The sequence below is a fragment of the Colletotrichum fioriniae genome (assembly GCF_027942845.1).
Source record: "Colletotrichum fioriniae strain IMI 355084 chromosome Unknown scaffold_4, whole genome shotgun sequence".
Taxonomy (NCBI): Eukaryota; Fungi; Ascomycota; class Sordariomycetes; order Glomerellales; family Glomerellaceae; genus Colletotrichum; species Colletotrichum fioriniae.
Window position 1 is genome coordinate 2,728,225 of NW_027076840.1, and position 23,349 is coordinate 2,751,573.

The window sequence follows — 23,349 nt, forward strand, 5'->3', positions numbered from 1 at the left end:
GAGCTGGTGATAGGGCGGTACTGTGACCTCAACGCCTATGCCAAGCAAGCCTTCTTGCACATAAGTGTATGAACGTTTCAAGCAGACGGAATAATTTCCTAAACTGAAATGAGGTCAAATCAACTCAAGTCCTCAAATGCGCCGATGCCATCGTCGTGACTGTCACCAAAGACTGGATTATGTCATCAGTCACGTGATCTCTCCAAGCGTCCCGGGGCGGGCAAGGCCAACGCGTTCTGGAGCTGCCTGAGCTTCGTCAAGCTCCATTCAGCCTTCCACCGACGACACATCAAACCAATCCACCCCCCTTCGATATCTACGCCGAAACCTCTCTCCTTCCCCCAATCTCCAATCCTCGACGAACCGAATCCGCAAACGAAGTAACGAAATACACACCAAACGCAACTCATCAAAATGGAGTTTACCACCACCGGACAGCTCAACGAAGGTACGGGCGGGCAGAAGCTTGGATGATGCTATTGCGGGACCATACATACCAGAATGGAACTATGAAGCTGACGATTGCGGGTGGACAGATGGCATCCACATCGACATGGAGAGATTAAAGAAGGGAGAGGTCAAGTGAGTGAAGATCCTCTCAGTCTAGCATCAGAGCCTCAGCTAACCAATGTCAAAGCCTCGGAACCTCAATGTAAGCTACCCCTCCGATCGCCCCTCCCCTCCCGCATACATCTGACACTTCGCGATAGTATGGCAGTCACCTTCAAGGACGGTGTTATTCTCGGTACGTCGGATCCGCACACATCACTGTCTATGTACCCGCGGCGCCCACCCTGGACACTCGTGGAGGGGCACATAGACAGGGACCATATCAGGAACGTACAACTGACGAGTCACTCCATCTAGGTGCTGATTCCAGAACAACAACGGGCGCCTACATTGCCAACCGAGTCACCGACAAGCTCACACAAGTTCACGATACCATCTGGTGCTGCCGGTCAGGCTCCGCCGCCGACACCCAGGCCGTCGCCGACATCGTCCAATACCAGCTCGGCCTGTACGCCATGCGCAACGGCAAGCCCCCCATGACCCAGACTGCCGCCGCCATCTTCCAGGAGGTCTGCTACTCCAACAAGGACCGCTTGACGTAAGTCTCCCTGTCTTCTGCCATTGCGGAAGTGTCTCCAAGCGACCATGAGACGTCAGTACACTAGCATATGGACTGAGCTAACTCGAGATAAATCCCAGTGCCGGTCTCATTATTGCCGGATGGGACGAGCGACACGGCGGCCAGGTTTACTCCATCCCCCTCGGCGGATCCCTACACAAGCAGGCATATGCCATTGGCGGCTCGGGTTCGACGTACATTTACGGATACTGTGACGAGCACTGGAAGGAGGGCATGGAGGAGAAGGAGGCCGTCGACTTTGTCAAGGGATCGCTCAAGGAGGCCATCAAGTGGGATGGCAGCTCCGGTGGTGTCATTCGCATGGTCGTTCTGACCGCCAAGGGCGCCGTGCGGCATCTGTACCTCCCCGACGAGGACTACAAGGTGCAGCACTAGTTGGGGAGATGAATGTGGGAGAGCCGGAGGAAGAAAGTGAGAAAGGGAGACGTTTATTGTGATGTGGCTAGAAGAAAGCCATCTGGTCGCCTCCATCGACATCGGCCGGGCATGATGGGCACCAAGACGATACGGATTATTTCGCCGTGCAATTACAAAAGGTGCCCCCCGAGCCCCAAGATGGAGCAAAGAAAGTCCATGCCGGGGCGAAATCTCGGGCTTGGCGACAAACGATGAATGTACAATAAATAGATTACCCGCAAGACGAGATTTCTTCACGAGAGGCTGGAGGGTAACTTCATGGAATGTGGCACTGTGACACCCCAAAAGCTTGCGATAAGGTACGGGCAGCTCGCGTGGTCAAGATGATAAGATGCGATTGCCTGCAACGCGCTGCAACGCCTCGATGGACAGGCAAGAATAAGAGCCTCTGGGGGGTAAGGTGAATTGTTCCCATCCTAGTACTAGTACTGGTAGAGTGGCCAAGAAAGACGCTGCCGGCACGCGAACGCTGCCACCCGTATGCACGATGCAGGGAGGACGGCACAGTCACTCTACATAATAGATTAAAAAAATAAGGGGTGTCCGAGTGTCACTGTCACTGTCACTGTCGCTGTCGAAGCCTCAGATTCGGAGGCGGTGAGGGATGGGATGGTGGAGGGATTTAGCGCTGCTCGGTTCTGCGGGATGGCGAGTGATGAGCGGGAACAAATCAGCGGCGGGTGCGGGGAGGACGGGGCGGGAGGTCCTTTGGCTTCTCGTTGGAGGATTCGCGATGTGACGGCCGCTGTGTAGCTTTAGCTTAACCTGTAGGTGAGGTTAAAGATGAGTTTTGTCTACTCGAGGCACGCCTGATGGTGTGGCGCGTTGCTTGGGCAAAGGTATCTATCTGGAAGTTGAGTACGCAGGATGGTTCTTGGAATCTTGAGGCTGAGAGAAGACATCGACTACACAAGACACTATAATTACGAAGAAAAAGCCATGGAACTTTTTACTTGCAACTCGCGAGCCAAGTGCATGACTAAGTTGGAGAATGATGACGAGAGGGTGATACCAGGTCGTTGGCCGTCGGTGACGATTTAGGAAAGGTCATGGAAGGGCGGTGGATAAAAACGTGGGACGGGGCTGTCGGGCTGCGGGTGTGCCACGATGGCTGCACTCTCTGGCGATTGCGCGATATGCCTTGCTCCGTCCAGCTTGATCATTTGGGTATCCGTACCTGGGGGCCGGGGCGGTATTGCGGTGAAGGCCTCATTATGTGTGTATCCACAAGGTAAGGTAAGGTATGGAGTAGTGTTGATTAGATAGGGGAATTTCTTAGAAACAAACCCCCAAGATCCCAAGACCTCGTGCCGGAGGGAACGCCGGGTATTGGCCGGGAGTCACCATCCGTGCAGGCCCCGAGGGGGCGTCAAGGCGTCTTGGAAGGGGGAAAGGGGGGGCCCCGGCCAGCCAACATACCTAATACAAGGGACTTGGTACTGTGGTAATGCTGCTGCTGGGGAGCAGCTGGGCGTGGGATGGATGATGATGAAAGCTTGTTTTTGTGTTGCCCCTTTTGGGCGTGTTGGTGTTGGCAATGTTGGCAGCGTCGTTGAATCATCTGTGTAATAGGTATTATCCGGACCCTCAGTGTACCTCTGGTAGGGAACGGGTGTCTGGAGGTGGGATAGCGGCAGCTGAGTGTTTGTAATTGCTAGCGGTGTACTGCGTAAGCAGCAGATAACCCTTTGACTCGAATGCAACGACCCGGCCGGCTTTTGATCGTCTCATGTGCTGTTAGTCAACATTCAGCTGGTGTTGACAGGTATCGCGCGTTAGACGGGCCCGGCGGGTACCTGATGGGCGACCGGGAACGACAGATGGTCTGTTTCTATTTTCTGAACCCCTAAATGACCGGTTGTTCAAAAGTCGCCGTGGCCTCCGTGTCTATTATCAGGAATGCTTTCTTTTTGAGCGGTGCAGTACAGACTACGGAGTACTGTAGAAAAAAGGGGAAATAATGGGGAGAGCGTGGCTGGCTATGCGACTATGGAGTCAATAACGACGATGTTGCTTGATTTGGACGGAAGTGAGGTCCAGATTCGGCCGGGACTTGAGCAGGGGATTACTGGAATAGAAATCCAGGATGCCAAAGGGACCCAGCGCGGTGTTTGCGAATTCGCAGTACGTAAAATGGGAGAAGCTTGTCGATGTTTCCTCCGAGATCCATTTTGTGCCATGGCCAAAGTTGCATGCTGCAGTTATTTTGGTGGAGCAGGAAGGCATCTCGGGTCCAGTGCATCGTATTACGGCAGGCAATTGGCGATTGGAATTACGATGCGAATGCTCCGTTACCTTACTGTGTATCCGTAGGTACCCAAGAAAGGCTGCTGGATTGGTTCCGTTGGGTGTTCGGGTCAGGTCAGAAAGGGAGGTGGCAGGGCTGGTAGGCGGAGAGGAGGGGGAGGAGGAACGGAGATACGTACCTTATCTTATCCGATAAGGCGTTGAGATGTCTTGGGCACCTGCAGAGGGCGCTGGGGTGAAAGTGTCGAAAAGTCGAGGTTCCAGGTTCCCCTGCCAGGTTTAGGTGACCCCTGCTCGCCAAATCTCTTATCAGCGGTATCGCGTATCAGAGGAGCCAATGGGAGGACGGCATGGGCACACCCTCTCCTCCCGACGATGCGGATGGGTTGTCTGTCTTTCCGCCGCGTGTCAGTTGCAGTGGTCCGCCGGTTTTGGCAAGCGCTCTCTTTATTGTTTCTTTTTATTTTGCGTTTTTCTATGCAGATGCTCCGACTCGAGTGTGTTTGCTTGGACGTGCTGCGAGTGCGAGCTGTCAGGTCCAGTCTCTGTTGAGGCGAAGTGGTAGCACGGTCGCGGGCTGGAGAAGCATCCAAGCCTTCCAAGGTCTGAGTGAGGCACAAGGCAGAGAGAGGTATGCACTGTACTCGGTATGCTGTAGGTATTCGTTGGGCAGCCATCCATCCCATCGGGAAATGTTGGAGACTTTCGTACTCCCCAAGTTGGGAGAGCTCGGAAAAGCAAGGACCGGGGCTTGTCCAGTTGCGGCTGGGGAGAAGCGCAATTTAGGTCCATGTCGAGGTGAAGCTCCAGCCTCCAGGACCTCGGCGCGAGGGACGAAAGAGAGAGAGAGAGAGAGAGAGAGAGAGCTAGATCATGGATAGAAAATGGCGAGAGCAGGATCGCAATGAGGCTGTGCTTGGTTCGGTTGGGCCCGCCGACTAGGAACTGGGACCTTCCGACTTGCAACGATGGCACGAGCAGAAATGCAGATTCGGGGAGCAACCTGGCAAACCTGGCCTGGCAGTGGCACAACCTGGGAGGTACGGAGGACCCTTGGATTTCTTGGCCCACGGGTGACGGGTGTTGCTGTTGCGGGAGCTGTGAGTGGCTGCTACCTCACCTTACCTTGCCTTGCAATGCTTGCTCGTGAGCGTGGGTGTTGGTGGCTAGCGCGCGGGCTTCTGTCATGTCATGTTTCGGGTGGCTCCTCATCTTTTTTGCCATGCCGCCACACGAGATACAGTGAGACATTCAGTCAAGATGAGATCCGTGATGGTTACTAGGTGTACAGGTAGACCCTCTGGAGATTTCGAGAAACGGCGGAAGAGATGTAAATAAACAGAGATGACACTTATGTTGGGTTTGACTGAGAATCGCTCACTGAGCCTCTCACGGAGTCTTGAAGTGAATCTCAGGGTGAGGCTCACATGCCTGTGAAGGACAACTCACGCGCGGATCCAAGATAGGTACGCGGGGAACCACGGCCGTGGCATCGCGACTGAGCGTGCATGCTGCCAGCTGCACTCATTGCGCTGTAATGAAAATGGAACAGTTCGCTGCACGGCAGAAAAGGTTGAACCCCGTCAGCCACCATGAGTGACGAGCAACAAACGGCTGAGTCTGGGGAGTAACAGTCTGGGATGCTGGAGTCTGGAGTGATGCATCTGGGCAGTGTGCCGTCATTCGGGGAGCTGCTGCACATCAACAGATGGTAAGGTCCTCTCAATGCTTTCTCATCCACTCATCCATGAATCGGCTTTACCCAGCTGAGCCTTTTGGTGGCCATCCTTTTGCCATCTACCTCATCCGTCTCCACCAGACCGCCAATCTCATCCAGGGTCCCCTCTACGCAGTAAACATCTCTCACTCACTCACTCACTCTGAGTGTCGCCTCATCAGGTCAAGTAAGAGAATTGTGTCTTTTCTCATACATCTCGCTCATACATCTCGACTGAAGAGTAAACACACACACACACACACACACACGGCAGAAGCAACTCGCATTCATGACCCGATACCATCATCTTTACTCGTATTCAGATACCTGAGGTGAAGCAAAGTACCGATCCTCAGTAACAACAGCATCCACTCTACCAAGTACCTAGCCCAAGTTCCAGGCCCAGTCCATCGGCCATTGCGTCTCCAGGGCTCTCCACCAGCCCGCTGTCCCCTCTATCGTCTACCTAAAGGTCCCGCTGCTTGAGCCTTGAGCCTTGAGCGCTGTTTCCTGCCCGCCTTCACCAAGTTTCCCCCTCCATCGCTCCCACGCAGTAAGGGCCACCCACCTGCCCTGCCGCCTGCCGCCTGCCACCCACCGCCGCCGCCGTTGCTCCCAAATCCTCCCGCCGTCCTACTTTTCCCAATTCCCCCCAAATCCATCTCTATTAGCCATCGCCCATTCTGCCCACCCGCGCCAGCTTCTCCCCAATTCATCCTTCATCCACCATCCATCCACACACCCCCATCCAACCCGCTCTCTTCCGACTCTTTTTCTCTCTTCCTCCTTCCTCCCCCCCCAGTCTGCTTTTCTGTTCTGGCCTTGTCTCGTCCTTCCTCTAGACTGGACGCTTTATCAACAAGGGGGCCTTCTTTCGACAATTTCCTCTTCCTTTGGTCTCGCCGCCAACCCTCCACCGGTACCTTGATTGTTCTAGGTACTCGACATCGCAAACGCTCTGCGAAACAGAACAGAAACAGATTCTCGAGTCGCCTTGTCGGACGAGCCCTCTGACCGCCTTCCTCCTTCCCCCTCCTCCGCCTTCATACTCCTACTCCGCCAAAAGGTCGCCATCGCCGCCTCCTTCGACATCACCCAACCGTCTCTATCAGGCCTAACGCGTCTTGTTGTGAGCCTACTGCCCTTCGACTCGATCCGACTAGACCTTGCCTACGACCTCGCTTCACACTCGACACCTCGTTGCTCCTTGCTATCTCTGACGAATACTTCCTGCGACCGCGGCACCGATACCTCTCTGTCCAAATACTTAGTATCTAGATCCATCGCCTGTCGACAGGCTCTTCCGCCTCTTCGTTGGACGACTTAGGTGAGTTCATTCTGTCTTGCCTTGTGTTTCGGCGATTCTCCATCTTCCCTACCTTTTCCCTACAACCCATGTTGCTCTTCTTTTGATTCGTCCTGGCAACGAGACTCGCACCTGTGACGTCGTTCGTGCCTGCGCGCGATGTACAAGCCTGCCATCAGCTCTACACCCACAGCTGCTGCCCTCACGATCAAGACGTTGGGCTGTGGTCTCGGCATGCTTGCCTTCCTCGTTGTTCCCCTGCTGGGGAATTCTGCCTGTTCGTCTGCCATCGGGCTGCCCTTCTCATGCCATGATTTGCATGTGCAAACCCTCAGCCTTGGTTGCCCAATCTCCGCTGCCCATACACACTCCCCTCTCCTTGCCCACGATCACGGCCCTACCTCACGTCACTGCCCCTTGCACAAGCCCTTAAGTCAGCCTGAGGTTTGAAGAATCGGCCTTGAGCGGCGGTCGTTCTCTCGGTTTGGGAGTCTTGGGCACCAACGTCAACACGCGGCAACCGTTGCTGCCCCAAGACTACTTTCGTCTCCTAAACACGCAAACCCAAAATACAACCTGGACTTGATGCTAACTCGTTGTTCCTGCAGTTGCCTGATCCAACCATCCTAATTGTAATTCAGTCTTGCTGGAATAATACGATGCTATGGCAGCTGTAATCGGTGACTACGTCTCTGATCCCTCCCGTTTCCATAACATGATTGCCACCCCAGGCATTCAACACCAACACTCGCACGATTCCCACTACCGATCCTCGAGTCGGTCAAGAGACGTCCCTACCCACCACCCGTCCGCGAGCCCGAGATACCAACATTCTACGAGTACTCCGCCCACGCGTCAAAAGCGCCCCGAACAGGACTCGGCCGAGAAGCCCGCGCCGCCTAGCGCAGGAGCATCTCGCTTCCCCTCGCCTCCATCATCTTCGTCGCCATCAGGTGCCAGGCCCCAGTATGCTGATAGCCCCGCATACATGGCCACCGATTCTCGCGACGCCGGCCATGCTGGTTCCGTAATCGCCTCCGAACAGGCTCACTCCGCCCCTAGCCAGGAGCCGCAACAACAACAACCTTCGCCCGCGTCCGATGGAAATGGTGTTGCCGGCGCCACAAACTCATACCCCCTCTCCGATACCTCATCTCCCATACAACAACCGCAAGGCCAGACAATTCACATTCGCGACCTGGCTCATATCCAGAGTCTCGCTAAGGCCGACCTATTATCGGGTAACGGGCCGGGGATACTGAACGATCCGCCGCTGCAGGCGATGAAGTACGAAATCAGTGCGATGCCCATCGGCGACATTATTGAGATGGTCGCTGCTCTTCTCACCAAGATCACCACGACCAACGACCTGCAGCATGATGCCATGCAGCGCAACGTTGCGCATCAGCAGCAGGCGAGCCAGAACAACGAGTCAGGCAGCGGCTCGCAAATGAGCCCGTTGAGCACGTCTGTGCTTGCTTTCCATGGCAAGAACATCCCTGCCATCACAATTCTGAGTTACTTGTCCCGCATTCACAAGTACTGCCCGACCACCTACGAGGTCTTTTTGAGTTTGCTAGTCTACTTTGACCGCATGACGGAGCGAGTCAATGAGATGGTGGTCAAGCACGAGGAGGCGCGGAGGGTGTCCACTTCGCAGCCAACTCCAAAGGCGCAGCCGGCCGACGTTGAAATGCGTGACGAAGACGACGAAACCGACTCGGATCTTGCCGATGACGACGATGCGGACGAGCAGAACATCAAGGCGAGCGAGAGGAGCGGTAGCATTGTGCCCCAGCCGACACCTCCTGGCGCACCTCCGGCTACGTACTTTGTTGTCGACAGCTTCAATATCCATAGACTGGTCATTGCGGGCGTAACTTGCGCGAGCAAGTTCTTCTCGGACGTCTTCTACACCAACTCAAGATACGCCAAGGTATGTGACTGGTAGTCGACTGATTTGTCTTGCCCAGTGCTGACTCTTATTTCTTAGGTTGGTGGTCTACCGTTAGCCGAACTCAACCATCTCGAACTTCAGTTCCTCCTATTGAACGATTTCCGCCTGGCGGTCCCCGTCGAAGATCTCGAGGCGTACGCGACCATGCTGGTCGAGTTTTACGCGCGGGAGGTGGTAGCACTGCGATCACGTCCTGCTGCTGTGACTGGTGGTGATTCCTAAACAAATCTGCAATATTGCAACGCTATGAGATTGATACCCTAAGCTACGCCGATTTGGGGATAAAGTGGTCTGCTATTGCTTGCTGGTACCTTTAATACTAGCATGGCATTCTAGTAGAATCAACTTTTATACGTTTGGCTTGTTGGTACCTCGGAGCTCGGGAGGGATGTTGGACATTTACTCATCGAGTCGGGCACCAGAGGCTTGGAGCAGGTTATAATTCTTGGGCGAACGGCGCACACCGTTTCGTTGTAGGTCGTGTTCGGTACGACGTCGAGCGACCATTGGACCGACGACGAAGAAGAAGGGATCGGCTTTTCCTTGAAATACCCGGATAGAACGGGTCTGTGATGGAGTTTTCGCGGGCGGTATTCTATTGCAACTTCTGTTGGAGCGCATGTGAAGGCGACTTCATACGTTGATATTGTTACGAGTGGTGGACTTCGCGCGCGAGCTGTACATGGGCAACCAGACAGACGAAAGATGGAAGATGAGTTCTTTGATGAACGGGCAGGGGTTGGACTAGGCTACACTACACGCTACGTTACGTTCTAGACTTTGCGCGGGCATACTTGGGACAAGGCGTTTGGTGTTCCGAGACTGACATAGATGGCGAGCATAATGAAATGTCCTGAGTACGAGAAATTGAATTGGAAGCCGGCCAGATTGCAGTCTTTGATTGATTTGTGCTGCGCATGTGATAGTAGTGTATGTGCATGACTCTTGTCCAAGGACAATGATGGGAATGGGTTTGAGGCTAACTCATGGTACACCGTCCGCAATGGCCAGGGCGGTTTGTATCGAGTAAAAAAATGAGTCGATGGCTACCTCAGGCTTCTGTCAGGGCTAGGAAGTGGGAGATCTGGTTACTTTGCTGAAGGGCTGGGCAGGCGGGCTAGGCATGGGTGTATCCAGACGAGCTGAGTTAAAAATGCAGTGCAATGGCGTCTGGATCTGGGGGATGGGATGCGTTGAAATCGCAGTGAAGCGAGTAAACTATGCGGGTGCACCACCTACTGAGCAAGTCCTTGGAGGGAACTTGGGACTAAACATCGATTCCTGGATGTTCAACTATCTATCGAGATGACTCACTTCTCATAGTACCAATGGATTACCTGTGTGGCGAGCCAGCTACTAGGTGTTCAACCATTCAGGTTGTCTGTCTGCCACGGCTAGCGGCGTCTAGCTTCGCGATGATGAAGTTGGACGGCGGTTGCGAGAATTCTGTATCCTGATGAAGAGCTACGATTGAGAGTTTGGAGAGAGTAACTACGCCTTCTGAGACTTGCTACACAATATAGCCATGCTGGGTATGGTCATCTCGGTGGTAGAATCCGGCGAAAGTTAGTATGGTCCTCCCTACTTCAATGTCATATTGGTGTAAGTGTACTGAGCAGAAACCACGGGAGGTGTTAAAATTGCAGTGTTCATGCAGTCATGTGGTGTGCTTCGAATGATTGGAGGCTTCCTCGAGAATCTGTAGCCTTGCTGGAGGCTTGCAGTCCTCGTGAATTATTCGTCCATAAATTTGCCTAACGCAAGCTGCCGTAGCCTTATGTTTACATGTGTTGAATGCAATCTTGTCATTGAGAGACCAAACGCTCAGTACTCTCTCCTTAATCTTTTACTCTGTCACCTCCGGCATGTGGCAGACAACTTCGACATTATTCCCCGACGGATCAATCACAAACGCCCCGTAGTAATTAGGATGATACTGTGGCCGCAACCCAGGCGCCCCATTATCCTTGCCTCCCGCCGCAAGAGCAGCCTTGTGGAACTCATCAATCACTTTCCGGTCTGTTGTGAGGGTACGTCATTAGCCACAAGATAATCTACGGCAATACGACTCCCGGCCACCAAAGATATGGTGAAGACTTACTATCCGCCTTGAAGCCAATGTGAAGCGGGATATTCGCCTTCTCGGCCTTGTGCGACGCGATCCAGAAATCGGGCCGCTGGACGCCGAGGCCGCAGGCGTACTCGTTTGGCTCGACAAACTTTTTGAAGCCGATGGGGGCCAGGGCGGCGAGGTACCAGTCTACTGTTTCCTTGTAGATTGAGGCGGGGACGTAGAGGCCGATATGATCGATGGACATGTTGGCGTGCAGTGGAGGATGTTTGGAATGTGTGTGTTGAGGTGATGTAGAGACAAGATGGCCAGATGTTAATGTTGGAATTGGGTTGTGAAGCTGGTGATAGTGGAGGAGGACGATGAGGGGGGAAGAGGGGTGGTTGGCGGGGTATTTTGTAGACAATGGCTTTCTGGTCAACATGCTATCGCGTGGACTAGTTCACGGGTATTAGAAAGTTCCGTCTTGGAATGGCGGCGCGAAGGAGGCGCGAGGACACGTGCGAGGAGGGGACTCGGGGACCAGGTACCACCGCAAGCAGCCGCCAGTTCTAGAGGAGCAGACAAGCTACACTAGAGCCATACCGGTCTGACTCAGATGGGGGCTATTGATACCCAACTAATTACGGTAGTTGGTTCCTGGGCAAGGCGTAAGAGAAAGTTTACTATCTTTGAGCTTTCAGATCAGGTCTGTCAGCAATGGTGCCTGGTCAGGATGGACTTTGGGAAGCTGTTCGTAGGAGGTACTAGGTGGACCTTGACACGGGAGATCCCCGCCCGGAGCTATCGGCGGGCTGAAGGCGCCAAGTGGGGCCGCGTAGGCAGCAGCTGCGCCGGGGCGGATGTTTCCCTGCTGGCCTGCGAGGTGGATCGTGCGGGGGAAGGTAAGTTTGGACGAATGACGAGAGATGCAAAGATACCAGGAAGCTTTTCACGGGTGCCTACCGCGAACTTGGTGTCCTTGCGTGCATCAAGGGTCCGAAGAATACGAGTACTCTAGAGGCTGGTCGTGTTTCGCCCGCGGCTGATGTCACACTCACCGCCTCTTTGCATTCTTCGCCGGCCGGTCTACGGCATCTATGAGTACCGTTCATCCGGCCGGGGGCTTTGGTCAACGTCTGTACTGAAACGAGGTCGCCGGTGGTTAACCTGGATATGGCTTCTTCGTCGTGTTACTACAATATTGATACAGAGTGCTATGCACTAGCTACATGGCCATCCTCATCACTCTCAAATCTTTGCCAAAATGCTGCTGTTGATACGGAACCTGACCATGGCGACAAGACCAGCCGCCGCCAATGACAGCGAACCAGCGTAGAACATGGCCGGACGGTACGCTTGAAGACCTCCCTCGGCGCCACCGTAGGCTTCCAGAAGATATCCGGCAATCGGCGAGCCCTACATCGACATCGTTAGTATATCGTACTTTTTTAGAAAACTGTACATTTCAATCGCGCAACTCACCATGAGATAGCCGCCAGCCCATCCGGTCACAATCATGCTCATAGCGACAGAGACCCTCGCAGATCCAAACGTATTCCCGACCACCGTAGGCATAGTCGAAAAAAATCCCCCGTTCGAGACGCCATTGATGATGACAAAGGCCACCATGGGACCGAGCGACGTCGAGACGGGCCAGATGGCTAGGATACTGACTGCGGACAGGAACAGTGAGACGAAGAGCACGTTGAGCGCGCCAAAGGCGTCGCAAAAGGCCCCGCAGCAGATACGGCCGATGGCGGAGGAGAAGTTGAACCCTGCTACCAGGCCGGCGCCCGTGGAAGAGGAGAGGCCGATGGACTTGGAATAGAGAGGGAGGAAGAAAGGTGGGACGAAGAGGGGGAAGGTCCCGACTGCGCCGGCTAGGAAGACTAGGACAAAGGTGAGGGACTTGAAGAGGCGCCTATATTCCATGTTAGTCGTGGTGCTCATGGAGACAGGAGGATGGGGATTTCTTTACCACTCGACGAAACCAGTACTACGGACGGGAACACGCTCCTTGATGAGCCATGCTGCTGGGAGTCCGGTGGCCAGGGTGACAAGGGCAAGGACGCGGTAGGCCCATGCGGACCCGAGATGGTTGAGGAGGGCGTCGAGGGCGAAGCTGTTTACGGCGCCGCCGAGACCACCGCCGGCGAAGACGATGCCGTTGGCAAGGCCGCGCTTGCGGCTGAAGTACTGTGCCGGGACCACAGAGACGATCTGGGCGATCTCGTCAGTAAAAGAATTTGAAGTGTTTGGCTACTTGAAGAAGCGTAGCTCACCGTGAAGCATAAACTTGACAATGGTCAGTATACAAGCCACGGGAAAGAGCTTCACGAAGGGACGACGTACCTCATTCCCAACCCCATAATAACGCCACTCGTAGCAAACATGGCGCCCACGTTCTTGACCGCAAAACTACTCAACAACTCACTAATCCCCAACAACGAAATCCCGAGTAACCCCGTCTTCCTCGGTCCGATCCGCCTCATGACGCGCGAGTTGACAATCGCGAGCGCCGAGATGAGCGCCGCGGCCAGGGACCCGACGAAGGAGAGCACGGCGGGCGTGCCGAGACCATCTTCAATAAGTGCGCCTTGGATGACGCCCCACGAGTACGAGGTGCCGATGATCCACCAGGCGACGACGAAGCAGCCGCCTACGACGACCCAGCCGTAGCCGCCTTCGGGGACGGTGGAGTCTGCTTCGCGGGAGGCTTGGAGGATTGGGTCTGTGGTGTCGTCGGCGCTCTGGGATGTTGATGTGAAAGGGGATGGCTTTTGGGATATGTTTGCCGGGAGGGGATGGAGTTCTATGCCTGAGGTAGAAGCCGAGGCTGACGCAGTTGCTGTTGTTGTGGTTGTTGACATGGTGGCGAGTATTGGCTCAAATTGAGCTTCCTTGGGACTAATGTGCAGAATCAACAATATTGTCTCTCAGTGCGATTGTACTCTTCTTAAGACAAGACCATGTGATGAGCAAAGACAGATTGAGTTGGTGTTAGAGGCGAGAAGCGAGGTCAGCAATGGATGTCAAAAAGTCAATCTGCCCCACCGACGCCCAGCGCGCGCCCTTCCGTTGACAGGCTCCGTTTCAATTAGCTTCCGACTCGGCGGGGGAGTGCCGGACGCCGAGTGAAATGACCGTGGGCTCGCCAAGGTCCGTTGGACTGTGTTTCCCGTCTCCCGGGGTGCCGGGACTTGACCACGGGTCTAGTTGACGGAGCCAAGATGTCGTTAGTATTCAACACCACACTAGGGTCGTGGATGGATGCATGCAGCACATGTGCTTGTGGGGATAATTATTCGATACCGAGCTCAGGGACCCAATACAAATGGACCGGTGGCCATCTCTTCTAAAAGTTACACTTGACCTCTGGAGAAACGTCTATCCGGCTAATTAATGTCATGATACAACGGCCATCGCGATATCCCCCCACTACCTATCTGTATTCGTACGGATATACATGATCCAGAAAGCTTGTCCATGAGATCGCCAGCCTGCGGGGAAGGATGGCGAGGGCGGGGTTCTTCAGGTTCGTCACCAATTAAAGTTAAATGACGTTGCATCAGCCCAAAAAAGCAGCCCCATTCCGCTCGGAAATCGGCTAACGAGGGGCTCGGAGGACCCCTGCCAACCGCCAGGACAGGAGCGGGAGCTAGGAAACTGTAACTTGCACCTGCCAGTCTCTGGGGGTTGCAACATGATGACAGTTGGGTAAGGTAGTATCATGGGGCTTTCTTGTGTTTCTTTTGTTTATTGAGTCTCTTTGATAGAATGAAGGTTGATCAAGTGGGGATGGTCTCGGCCTGGCAATCTTCCTCGATTGCTAAGGTAAGATTTTCTTGAAAGACCAGATATCAGCGGTAAGTGTAAAATCATATGCATGTTAACGTGGTATCACACACAAAAATGGTCAAAACAGCACCTTGAATGGGAGAGTTCACATGTCTATACAGAAACTATGGAAACTCTAATCCACAGAGGGTCGTTAAGACACAGAATGTGCCGGTGGGATGAATGGATTTGGACCGGGCGAGAATGACTTAGACCTGCAAGAATCAACTACATACATGGAGTGAATCCTGGCGCATCTGAAGTGAGATCTTCCTTAGACATGAGATGGGATGGCAGAACTTTAAGCCAGTGACAGCATCCGTATGTGCCTCGCGGTTGGACATGATCTCATGTTGAGCGTCTCAACCTCTGAATGAATTAGGCGAATGCTGATTGGATTGAATTGAATTGGAGGACGGCCGTTTTACGGTGTCATCCGGTTTGTGACGGAATCTGGAAGCGAGATTGAGGTACCAGCCCTGGTTAGGAGGAATACGGAGTACCACAGTACGTATGGGATACGGGTATGCTAAACCGAGCAAGTCCCATCCCGTCTTGGCATTCGGCAGGCGCGCTTGCCAGGAAGTCACGATGCTTTGCCTTCCTCACAGACACCTCAGTTTGCAGCAAGAGGGGTCTTTCATACCTTCTTGAAGTGAGTTTCTCGAGTTGTGCGTGGGCTCTTGCCGTAAAGCTGCAGTGACGTACCAAATCACGGGATGCTTGGGGCATGGATGAAGCAAGGGAAGGTACGGATACTCTACATACTATGGTAGAAGGCACGAAAGGGAGAAAGGAAGGGGTGACTGAAAATACACGGAAGTTGCTGCCGGTGGCTCTTGGCAGCTGGAATTAGGTGTGTTAGTCAGCCAGAAGTCGTCGTAATGCTTTCCCAAATTTTTCTCCAGGTGTGGATCCCCTCGGACCCTCCTCCTCCTCCATTGTCCCAGTCACCACCCGCGCCTTGCCCGCGTCTCCGCTGGCCTCGCCTTTCCTCTTCCCGCCCCAAAGACCCCAAGACCAACGAGTGCCCCGACTCGCCCCAAGGAACCCAAGACCCAAGACTTTCTTGTTTCCCCCCCATTCCCGACTTACTCGGACACACTCACCCCTCCAAGCGACAAGACTTGCAACGTCCCGCCGCGCGTTCAACTCTTTTTTCCCTTTCTCTCGTGCTCGTTCTCGTCTTGATCGAGGCCGCCCCCCGGATTCAGTCTCACCTTTAACCTAAATCTCATCTCATTCTACGAGAGATTAGGTACGATTAGCCTGTCTGTCTGTCTGTCAGTCAGATCTCCCTTTCCGGTCCGAACCTTGTTTTGCGCACTTCGCCCTTCCCGGAACTACACCCACGAAGTACACGCTTCGCTTCACTTCACCTACACCAAATATGGATGCTTCTTCCTCTTCCCAGCAATCCAAGGTCCTCATCCTCGATGGTGGCCTCGGCACTTCCTTGGAAGACAAGTACGGCATCAAGTTCGAGTCAGCTACCACGCCTCTCTGGTCTACCCATCTTCTCGTTGATGGTCAGGACACCTTGCTCGCCTGCCAGAAGGACTTTGGAGATGTACCCGTTGACATCATCCTCACTGCCACCTACCAGTTATCCATCCATGGTTTTGCCAACACCCGCACTGCTCAGTTCCCCAACGGTATCGACAAAGCCAACATTGGCAACTTCATCCAGGACGCCATTCGCATCGCTGATGAGGCAGGACGTTCCCAAGGAAGCAAGACGGCTCTCAGTATCGGTCCCTATGGAGCCTGCATGATCCCTGGCCAAGAGTACAGCGGCGCGTATGACGCTGACCACGATACTCTCGAGAAGTTACGTGACTGGCATGCCGAGCGGCTCCAGCTTTTCCAATCCGCCGGCGCCTTCTCTTCCCCGGTCAGCTATGTCGCCGTTGAGACTATCCCGCGCACAGATGAGATCAAGGCCGTGAGGCAGGCCCTGGACAAGACTCAAGTCTTGGCCTCTGACGCCCCCATCCCCTTCTGGATCGCGTCGCTTTTCCCGAGAGAGGACGGCCTACTGCCCGATGGATCTTCCATCAAGGAGGCTGTGGCAGCTATGCTCAGCCGTGACGTTGCCACGAGCCATCCCTGGGGTATCGGCATCAACTGCACCAAGGTGTGGAAGTTGGAGTCTCTCATTCAGAGCTACGAATCCGCTGTCAAGGAACTCATCCAGGAGGGTGCCGTCGACGCCGCTCCGGCCCTTATTCTCTACCCGGATGGCACCAATGGCGAAGTCTACAACACGACAACCCAAAAGTGGGAGCTTCCTCAAGGATCACAACATCCTACCACTTCATGGGAAGCACAGCTCTCACAAGTGGTTGCTAACGCCGAATCTCGAGGACTGTGGAAACAGATTGTTGTGGGTGGATGCTGCAAGGCAAGCCACGCTGACATTGCTCGGCTCCGAACTGCAGTAGAAGGCCTATCTCGGTAGAAAAAAACAGGTCCAACATTTCTTAACCGGCTTCCACCTCCGGCCCATGCTCCGTCCTCGGCCTTCGGCACCGTGCCGAACTTCTCCCTACCGGCCCTCCGAGATCGACCACCGCCGGCCTGGTTGTACCATGCACCATGCACCTTGCACCTTGCTCCAAAGCAAAAAAAGACACATCCCAAAAGGAAGCCCTCTATCCGGTGGTATCGCTGCCCAATGCAAAAGAGGGAGTCTCCCCTCTAGTGGCCAGTACGGCCAAAGAAAAAGAAAAAGAAAAGAAAAGGCATTTCGTGTCATCATTCCAAGTTGTCTTTTTTCCATCATTTCTTCCAACCTTGTCTTGTCGTTATCGCTTGGGCTTTCCAGTCATCGAAGCGCTTCTGTCTCTTTTGCTGTTCCTTCTCGTTCCAAGCCGCGATCGGCTGGATGGGTAGCCTGGCGAGCATCTCGTCCAGGTCGAAATGGCGTCTGAGTTCGCCGTTGACGCGGATCTGGATGGTCCCGATGCCTTCGTACAGGGCGGCGCCGAAGTCGGCCCAATCACGATACATGGACAGGAGACCTCCAATCTGGCAGCACATGAAGAAAGCCAGCTTCTCGGCCGGAATGAGGTGCTCCTTGCCTTGTGGCGGACGGGGCCAAGTGATCCCTCGGCTCTCTCGCTTTTCCGCGTCCATGACCATGGTGGTGAACCTTTCAAACATGTCATGGGCGGGCGGCCGCGGTGCACCGCCGGAGACGAGCCGATCGTGCTTCTGGCCAGGCGGCGGTGGCAGGACGTCGAGCACGAGGTTCTTGATGGTGAATTTTGCCGGGTCGGCAACGATACTACTGAAGGCGGTCGGGCCATACTGCAGATAACCAGACAGCATGGCGTAGAAATTCCAGACGATGAAGGGCGGACCGCCGCTACCGCCTCGAAACTGTTCCTCGTTCTTCCAGTCCGGGTTGACATCGGAGGGGGGGTCGAAAATTCGAAATTGGACTCGGACGCTGTCGGCATGGCGGGTCGCTCTTGGCACCGCGAGCCAAGTCGGCCACAAGCCACATTCCTTGACATACATTACATCGAGACGGCAATGCGTCCCCCTTGTCGAAAGCAGCGCCTTGGCTTCGGCGTGTATCTGTCGATTGACGAGGAAGATGTTGGTGTTGGGGGAGCCGGAGGGCGGGGAGCGAACCTTCTTCTCAACCCAAATGTCGTGGCCATCGAAAAAACCTTTGCCCTTGTACTCGCGCCTCTTGCGGTCCTGGCTGACTGAGGGATTGGGCGGCGGTCGGCGGTCGGGAAGGAAGATGCATTCGTCGAGGATCAAGTCGCGGATCTCCCGCGGGATTGTGAGCAAACCAACGACCATGTTTGCTGTTGTGGTGTTGTGCGATTTTGATGTTTGCTGCAAAAAAGGGAATCTGCCTATACAAACGCAACCGCACAACTGGAGAGACGAACAGACACTTTGGGTGAGAGTGTCGCACAGAGAGGGGGTGGGCAGTGGGCAGTGGGCAGTGGGCAGTAGGCAGGGACAGGACTAATCGACAAAATTTGGACGGGGTCGGGTGGCAACGGCGGGCAGCAAATGGAAGCAGACGGGATGCAGGAAGACAGCAGTCTGAAGGTCAAGGACGACTGGCTGGCTGCTAGTACAAAGGTATAGTACAAAGGTACGGTGACCCTGACTGACCTACTGACTACCAGGTATCACCTGCAGCAGCAGCAGGGCAGCCAAAAAAAAAAGTCGGGAGTCGGTCGAGTCGTGGAGGGCGAAAATTTACTCGAAAAAGGCACCACAGAAAAGTCGGGGTTCGAGGTCGAGTGAGGCGCAGCACGCAGCTCGCAGCGGCAGCGGAGTCGGCCCTTTGACCAACGACGTCATTCGACTGTGCGAAGGCGGGCCAAGAGGAGGAGAAAAAAAGAGGAAGACGAGGAGAATTTCGAGAGGCCGACGAGAGACCAAAAAGCCGGATACCGAATCGACGAAAAAGGCGCGATGAAAGTCAAAAGGTAATGGGGAATTTTCGGATAGACACGACGGGAGACGGTAGACGGGAACGGGAGGATGGATGTTGGGGTGGGCCGGGTATTGTGTACGTGTGCGTGTGTGTGTGTGTGGTGTCGGTGTTGTGCACGAGGCCATTTACCAGTTCCCAGGAATCATCTGGGGGAGGGGATCGGATAAATGGGCTGCCATGCGATGCGTATTGTAGTAAGTTACAGCGCCACTGGACTGACTAACTGTGTGATGCAGGGGAATTCTGTTTTCTTTCTCTTTGGATTTGAGTTTTTGGGTGCTGCTTCGTTGCTGTTTCTTTCGCGTTGAGAAGTCGATGGCGAAGAGGGCGAGGTTGCGTATGCGCGAGTGCGTGTGCGCAACGCAGTGCTTGTGCTAGATTCAGCTTGGGGTTCCTTTGCTTCAAGAGCAGCTGTAAGTAAGGTAAAGTAGGTCAACTCGGTCTGGAGCGAGCCGAGCTGACCATGGATGATGGATGCTACGCCTCACTCGAGCCCATGTCCATGCGACTGACTGACTGACTGATGAACTGTCTAATTCCAAGTAATTACCTACTACAAAGCAAAGCAGAGCAGCAAGAGAAACAGAGCATTGGCCGACGGGCCAGACGTCAAGAGCTGTGGCCCGTGGCGCAGAGCCAGAGTCTTCGGTAGCCTCCCCGTTAGCTCCCCGAGACAGAAACAGAGCCAGAAACAGGAACAAAAGAAATTTTGGAAAATAAAAATAAATAAAAATCATACATCAGAACCAGTCCAGTCCAGTGCAGTCAGTCTCCAGTGAGTGAGTGATCAGTGGCCAGTCATCAAAGGAGAAACTGGAAGCGGAGCGAGTGCGTGCGGGCGTTTCTGCGGTGTGTGGACTTTGGGGTGGTCAAGTGCAGTGCAGCGATTGCAGTGCCGTACCATTTACCCCATATCCTCTCTCCATCCGGAAGAGAGGGGGGAAGCCCATGGCTGGATGGGGGGGGGATTGTGATCCATTACGCTGCTGCTGATGCAGAAAACAGCGGCCGAACTGACTAAGGACAAGAAAGAAAGGAAAAGAGAGACGGCCAGGCCCAAGCCAGTTTTGTTCAGTGAAGCTGCTGCGCCTCGTGGTTTGTTATATAGCGGCGCTGCCTTTGAGTACGTAAGTATACTTGGTGTATGTCTGCTTCAGTACGGCATTCTACATCTGTATCCGACTGTCTGTGTATGTATGTAGGCGCATGTCTTGACCGGTTTGGGGTTGCTGATGCTCATTCTCGTGGCTGGGTTTGCTGGGCATCGGCATCCAGGATTCTTGTCCTGTCCTGTACCGCCGTCGGGTCCGCTCCTCCCCCCTCACTCACGCGAGCTGCCGAGGGTCTTGCAGGCCTTGCTGTTGTTTCCTCTGGTGCCCGGGCTCTCTGCATTTCTGATGGGGGATCCTCTGGCACAGCAGAATGGAGCCTCCCCCGGGATCGGTAGCTGGTGCTGAAGGAGGTTTAGTAAGAGGGATTTATGTGCCCGGGGCATGTGCTTCGTGCCGCCGCTGCTGGTGCTGGTGCTGGTGCTCGTGCTCGTGGGACGTGGAGACCGACCCTCTCCCCATCAGTCAAGTTCAAACCAACGGGCGCGACGATGAAGAGAGAACTGGGATGAGCCATGGTTGAGAAGCTGGAGGCCGCCTACGGGGACTGGGTCTACCGGCCTTGAACTTTTTTTTCTCTCGCAGGACGCACTATCTTGCAGTGAAGACCTGTTTGGGAGGGGGCGCGCGTGATGGGATCGACACTACCTTGGTCCAGCGGGGGGGTTTTTTTCGTCTTTTTTTTCTCACATTCACACTCTTACACCGGGGCAGAGAGAGAGAGTCCAGTCACTGTGGGGGTTTCCTAGTCTGACTCTTGAGGGAAATGCCGTTCACCGTGGTTAACGTCAAACAAAGCCAAATTAACAGCGCAAAAAAATCTATCCAAATTAAGCGCGGCCGAGGAGGGAGCAGCACGAGTACTCTATGCTCCGTACACCGTACACAGTACATAGCCGGATTTCTTTCCCCTTCGTTCCAGGGTTTCGGCGCCGACCTGTACACACACTTGGGCAGTAGAGTGAGAGTGAGAGGGCAACGGGGCAAAGCCTGGCTTTGGCTTGTCAGGATTTTTTTTATTTTTTTTTCGTCTGCCCAGTGCAGTTATTACAGTGATGAACGGGCACAGCCCCAGGCCCTAGAGTCGGCACTCGCTGGCGCATACGCAGGACGGAGTAGGGCGCGGCGGTGATTTGTATTGATTGGAGACTTTTTTTGGTGGTCGATCGCCGGGCAGAGACCAGATTTGGGTGTATCTTGAGCGGCCGTTTGGGATCTCTCTCGTTCTCGTTTTTTTCCCTTTGAATGACTGAGGTGCAAAGGCAGCGAGCATCGCCTTACGGTAGTTTGAACAATGAAGGCTAGGAAATCGCAGGCGAGTGGCGGTGTAAGTACGTATAGACTGATTTTTGCCATCTGGACATGGCAATTCAGTACGCAGTTCGTCCCTGTTTCGCTCTTCAATTCGCGGCCCGAGGCTTGCTTCTGGTAGAAAGAACAAGAATAGAAGCAAGCAGTGAACAAAACAATAAAGGAGACGGCACATGGAAATTGTAGGTAGACGGCAAGCCAGGCCGACTTAAACAAGCGGCAGACCAACAGATTGCCGAAGAAGCGGGATGGGCTTGTTTGGCGATGCGGCATCACCGCTTCTTTACTGTGGTAGAGCGCAACACCACGCATCGACGGATCATGGGAAAGATGGGCTGGAGGGGAGCAGCAACGGCAACGGTGATGTGTGGCGGCGGCCGCCGCGGCCTCTAGGAGATGGCTGTCGCCTTGGACACCTCACTGAGTTAGGTTGGCTCTACTTCTCCAAATAACTTCCCCAAAAGTCGGTACATGCCGACTTCAGAGTTCCTGAGCTGTAAGATTGATGACCGGCATGGGCGCCGGCGAAAGGGCCGGGCTAGTTTTGGAGTGTGGTTCCGGGGCTGTGGAGTCGCACAACGATGAGTTCGTGAAGAGCAAATTAGTATCCGTAATCCCTCACGTATCCTATGGTGAGAGAAAAAGACGCACAACAAAGATGACGAGAGAAAAACAAAGGATACGATAGCTAGCTCAAGCTGGACTGGAGCTGGCTCCTGAATACTCTCCGATTGGCAAATGACGCGGCGCGGGATGTGAACCTGAGCAGACCAAATTTGGGGGTGAGGACTGGGTTCGGCATGCGTCTCGTCTTAGCTCCCCCAGCTCCTTGTGTAACGACAGCTCTCTGTCGCATTGGAATGTTGCGATCATGGATGGCACTTTGAAAGCAGCGGACCTGGGCGCATCTGCAAGTTCAGAGACGAAAGAAGGATGCAGCAGGCCAGCAGCTCTCTGGATGTGGGCCTCCCGGACGCGGGCACCGCTAACTGCTTGCAGCAAACCGAGACATGGACTGCTTTTCTCCACACCTCACAACTCACATTGCAGCGGCGGTCAGCTCCTGTGCTGTGCCTGTTCGGCCGGTCCCCCGTGGTGGGTGGTGTTGCTGGTGATGGGAATGGGGATGGTGTTGTTGGAGAAACGGTGAAAGAAGAAGAAGCATGTTGAGTACTTGCACCAGAAGGGGACTGATGGATTGTGGCAGTGCCAGCGCCAGCAAGCTCTTGAGTCTCCCCCTCCTCCATCTCATTCTCCTCCCTACTCGCCTATCCACTACTTCGCAGCGGCATTGCAGCAGTCTCTTGTAAGTCCCCATGCTAAAATCTGTAAGCCAGCGGCGGCAGTCGGACAATCATCAGGAGTGGAAATTTGTAGCGGGACCATTGTTGATTCTCTGCCTTCAGTTTATCAGAGCCTTTGAGCTACACAGCAAGCTAGCCGAGAGGATCTCGAATGGACGGATGGATCGATGGGTCGGCCAGTGGGATGAGTGCAAAAGCTAGATGCAGGGCTGTAGAGGAGGGGGGAGGACGGTAACGGGTTCTGCGGGCAAGGGAAGAGAGGGGCGTGAACATGGACTCAAGGGAGTAGAGGCACGTTTGGAGGGTAAGGGGACCTTTTCTGTGTGTCTCAGTGAATCTCGCCGTGGACTACTCATAGCTCTGGAACTCAGGGAGAGATGATGGAGGCCGAGGGAGGTCAAGAGACAAGAACAGAAACAAGAACGAGATCAGAGGACGGATCATGGACCAGGACGCACATGGGCGCAGGA

At 54.3% G+C, this 23,349-nt stretch overlaps 6 protein-coding genes across 6 annotated transcripts; 3 read left to right on the top strand and 3 right to left on the bottom strand.

Moving 5' to 3' along the window:
- Positions 1-414: 414 nt before the first annotated feature.
- Positions 415-1,525, top strand: PRE3 (Proteasome subunit beta type-1; the record flags this gene model as incomplete). Its single annotated transcript, XM_053188643.2, has 6 exons — positions 415-448; positions 537-582; positions 638-652; positions 711-745; positions 868-1,108; positions 1,210-1,525. 6 exons carry the CDS (start codon positions 415-417, stop codon positions 1,523-1,525), a joined length of 687 nt encoding a protein of 228 aa, XP_053054605.2.
- A 5,976-nt stretch (positions 1,526-7,501) lies between these two features.
- PCL7 (cyclin-like protein interacting with PHO85) lies at positions 7,502-9,016 on the top strand (the record flags this gene model as incomplete). The annotated part of the gene is made up of 2 exons (XM_053198790.2): positions 7,502-8,773; positions 8,831-9,016. The coding sequence occupies 2 exons, from the start codon at positions 7,502-7,504 to the stop codon at positions 9,014-9,016; spliced, it is 1,458 nt and encodes a 485-aa protein (XP_053043808.2).
- Positions 9,017-10,640: 1,624 nt separating this feature from the next.
- Positions 10,641-11,112, bottom strand: N0V96_004580 (uncharacterized protein; the record flags this gene model as incomplete). The annotated part of the gene is made up of 2 exons (XM_053198789.2): positions 10,641-10,813; positions 10,896-11,112. The coding sequence occupies 2 exons, from the start codon at positions 11,110-11,112 to the stop codon at positions 10,641-10,643; spliced, it is 390 nt and encodes a 129-aa protein (XP_053043807.1).
- A 983-nt stretch (positions 11,113-12,095) lies between these two features.
- Positions 12,096-13,717, bottom strand: N0V96_004581 (uncharacterized protein; the record flags this gene model as incomplete). Its single annotated transcript, XM_065757155.1, has 5 exons — positions 12,096-12,263; positions 12,330-12,768; positions 12,826-13,076; positions 13,130-13,142; positions 13,200-13,717. The coding sequence occupies 5 exons, from the start codon at positions 13,715-13,717 to the stop codon at positions 12,096-12,098; spliced, it is 1,389 nt and encodes a 462-aa protein (XP_065614368.1).
- A 2,357-nt stretch (positions 13,718-16,074) lies between these two features.
- On the top strand, positions 16,075-17,145 carry SAM4 (AdoMet-homocysteine methyltransferase; the record flags this gene model as incomplete). Its single annotated transcript, XM_053198787.1, has 1 exon — positions 16,075-17,145. One exon carries the CDS (start codon positions 16,075-16,077, stop codon positions 17,143-17,145), a length of 1,071 nt encoding a protein of 356 aa, XP_053043805.1.
- A 320-nt stretch (positions 17,146-17,465) lies between these two features.
- On the bottom strand, positions 17,466-18,503 carry N0V96_004583 (uncharacterized protein; the record flags this gene model as incomplete). Its single annotated transcript, XM_053198786.1, has 1 exon — positions 17,466-18,503. The coding sequence occupies one exon, from the start codon at positions 18,501-18,503 to the stop codon at positions 17,466-17,468; it is 1,038 nt and encodes a 345-aa protein (XP_053043804.1).
- Between the last annotated feature and the right edge of the window lie 4,846 nt (positions 18,504-23,349).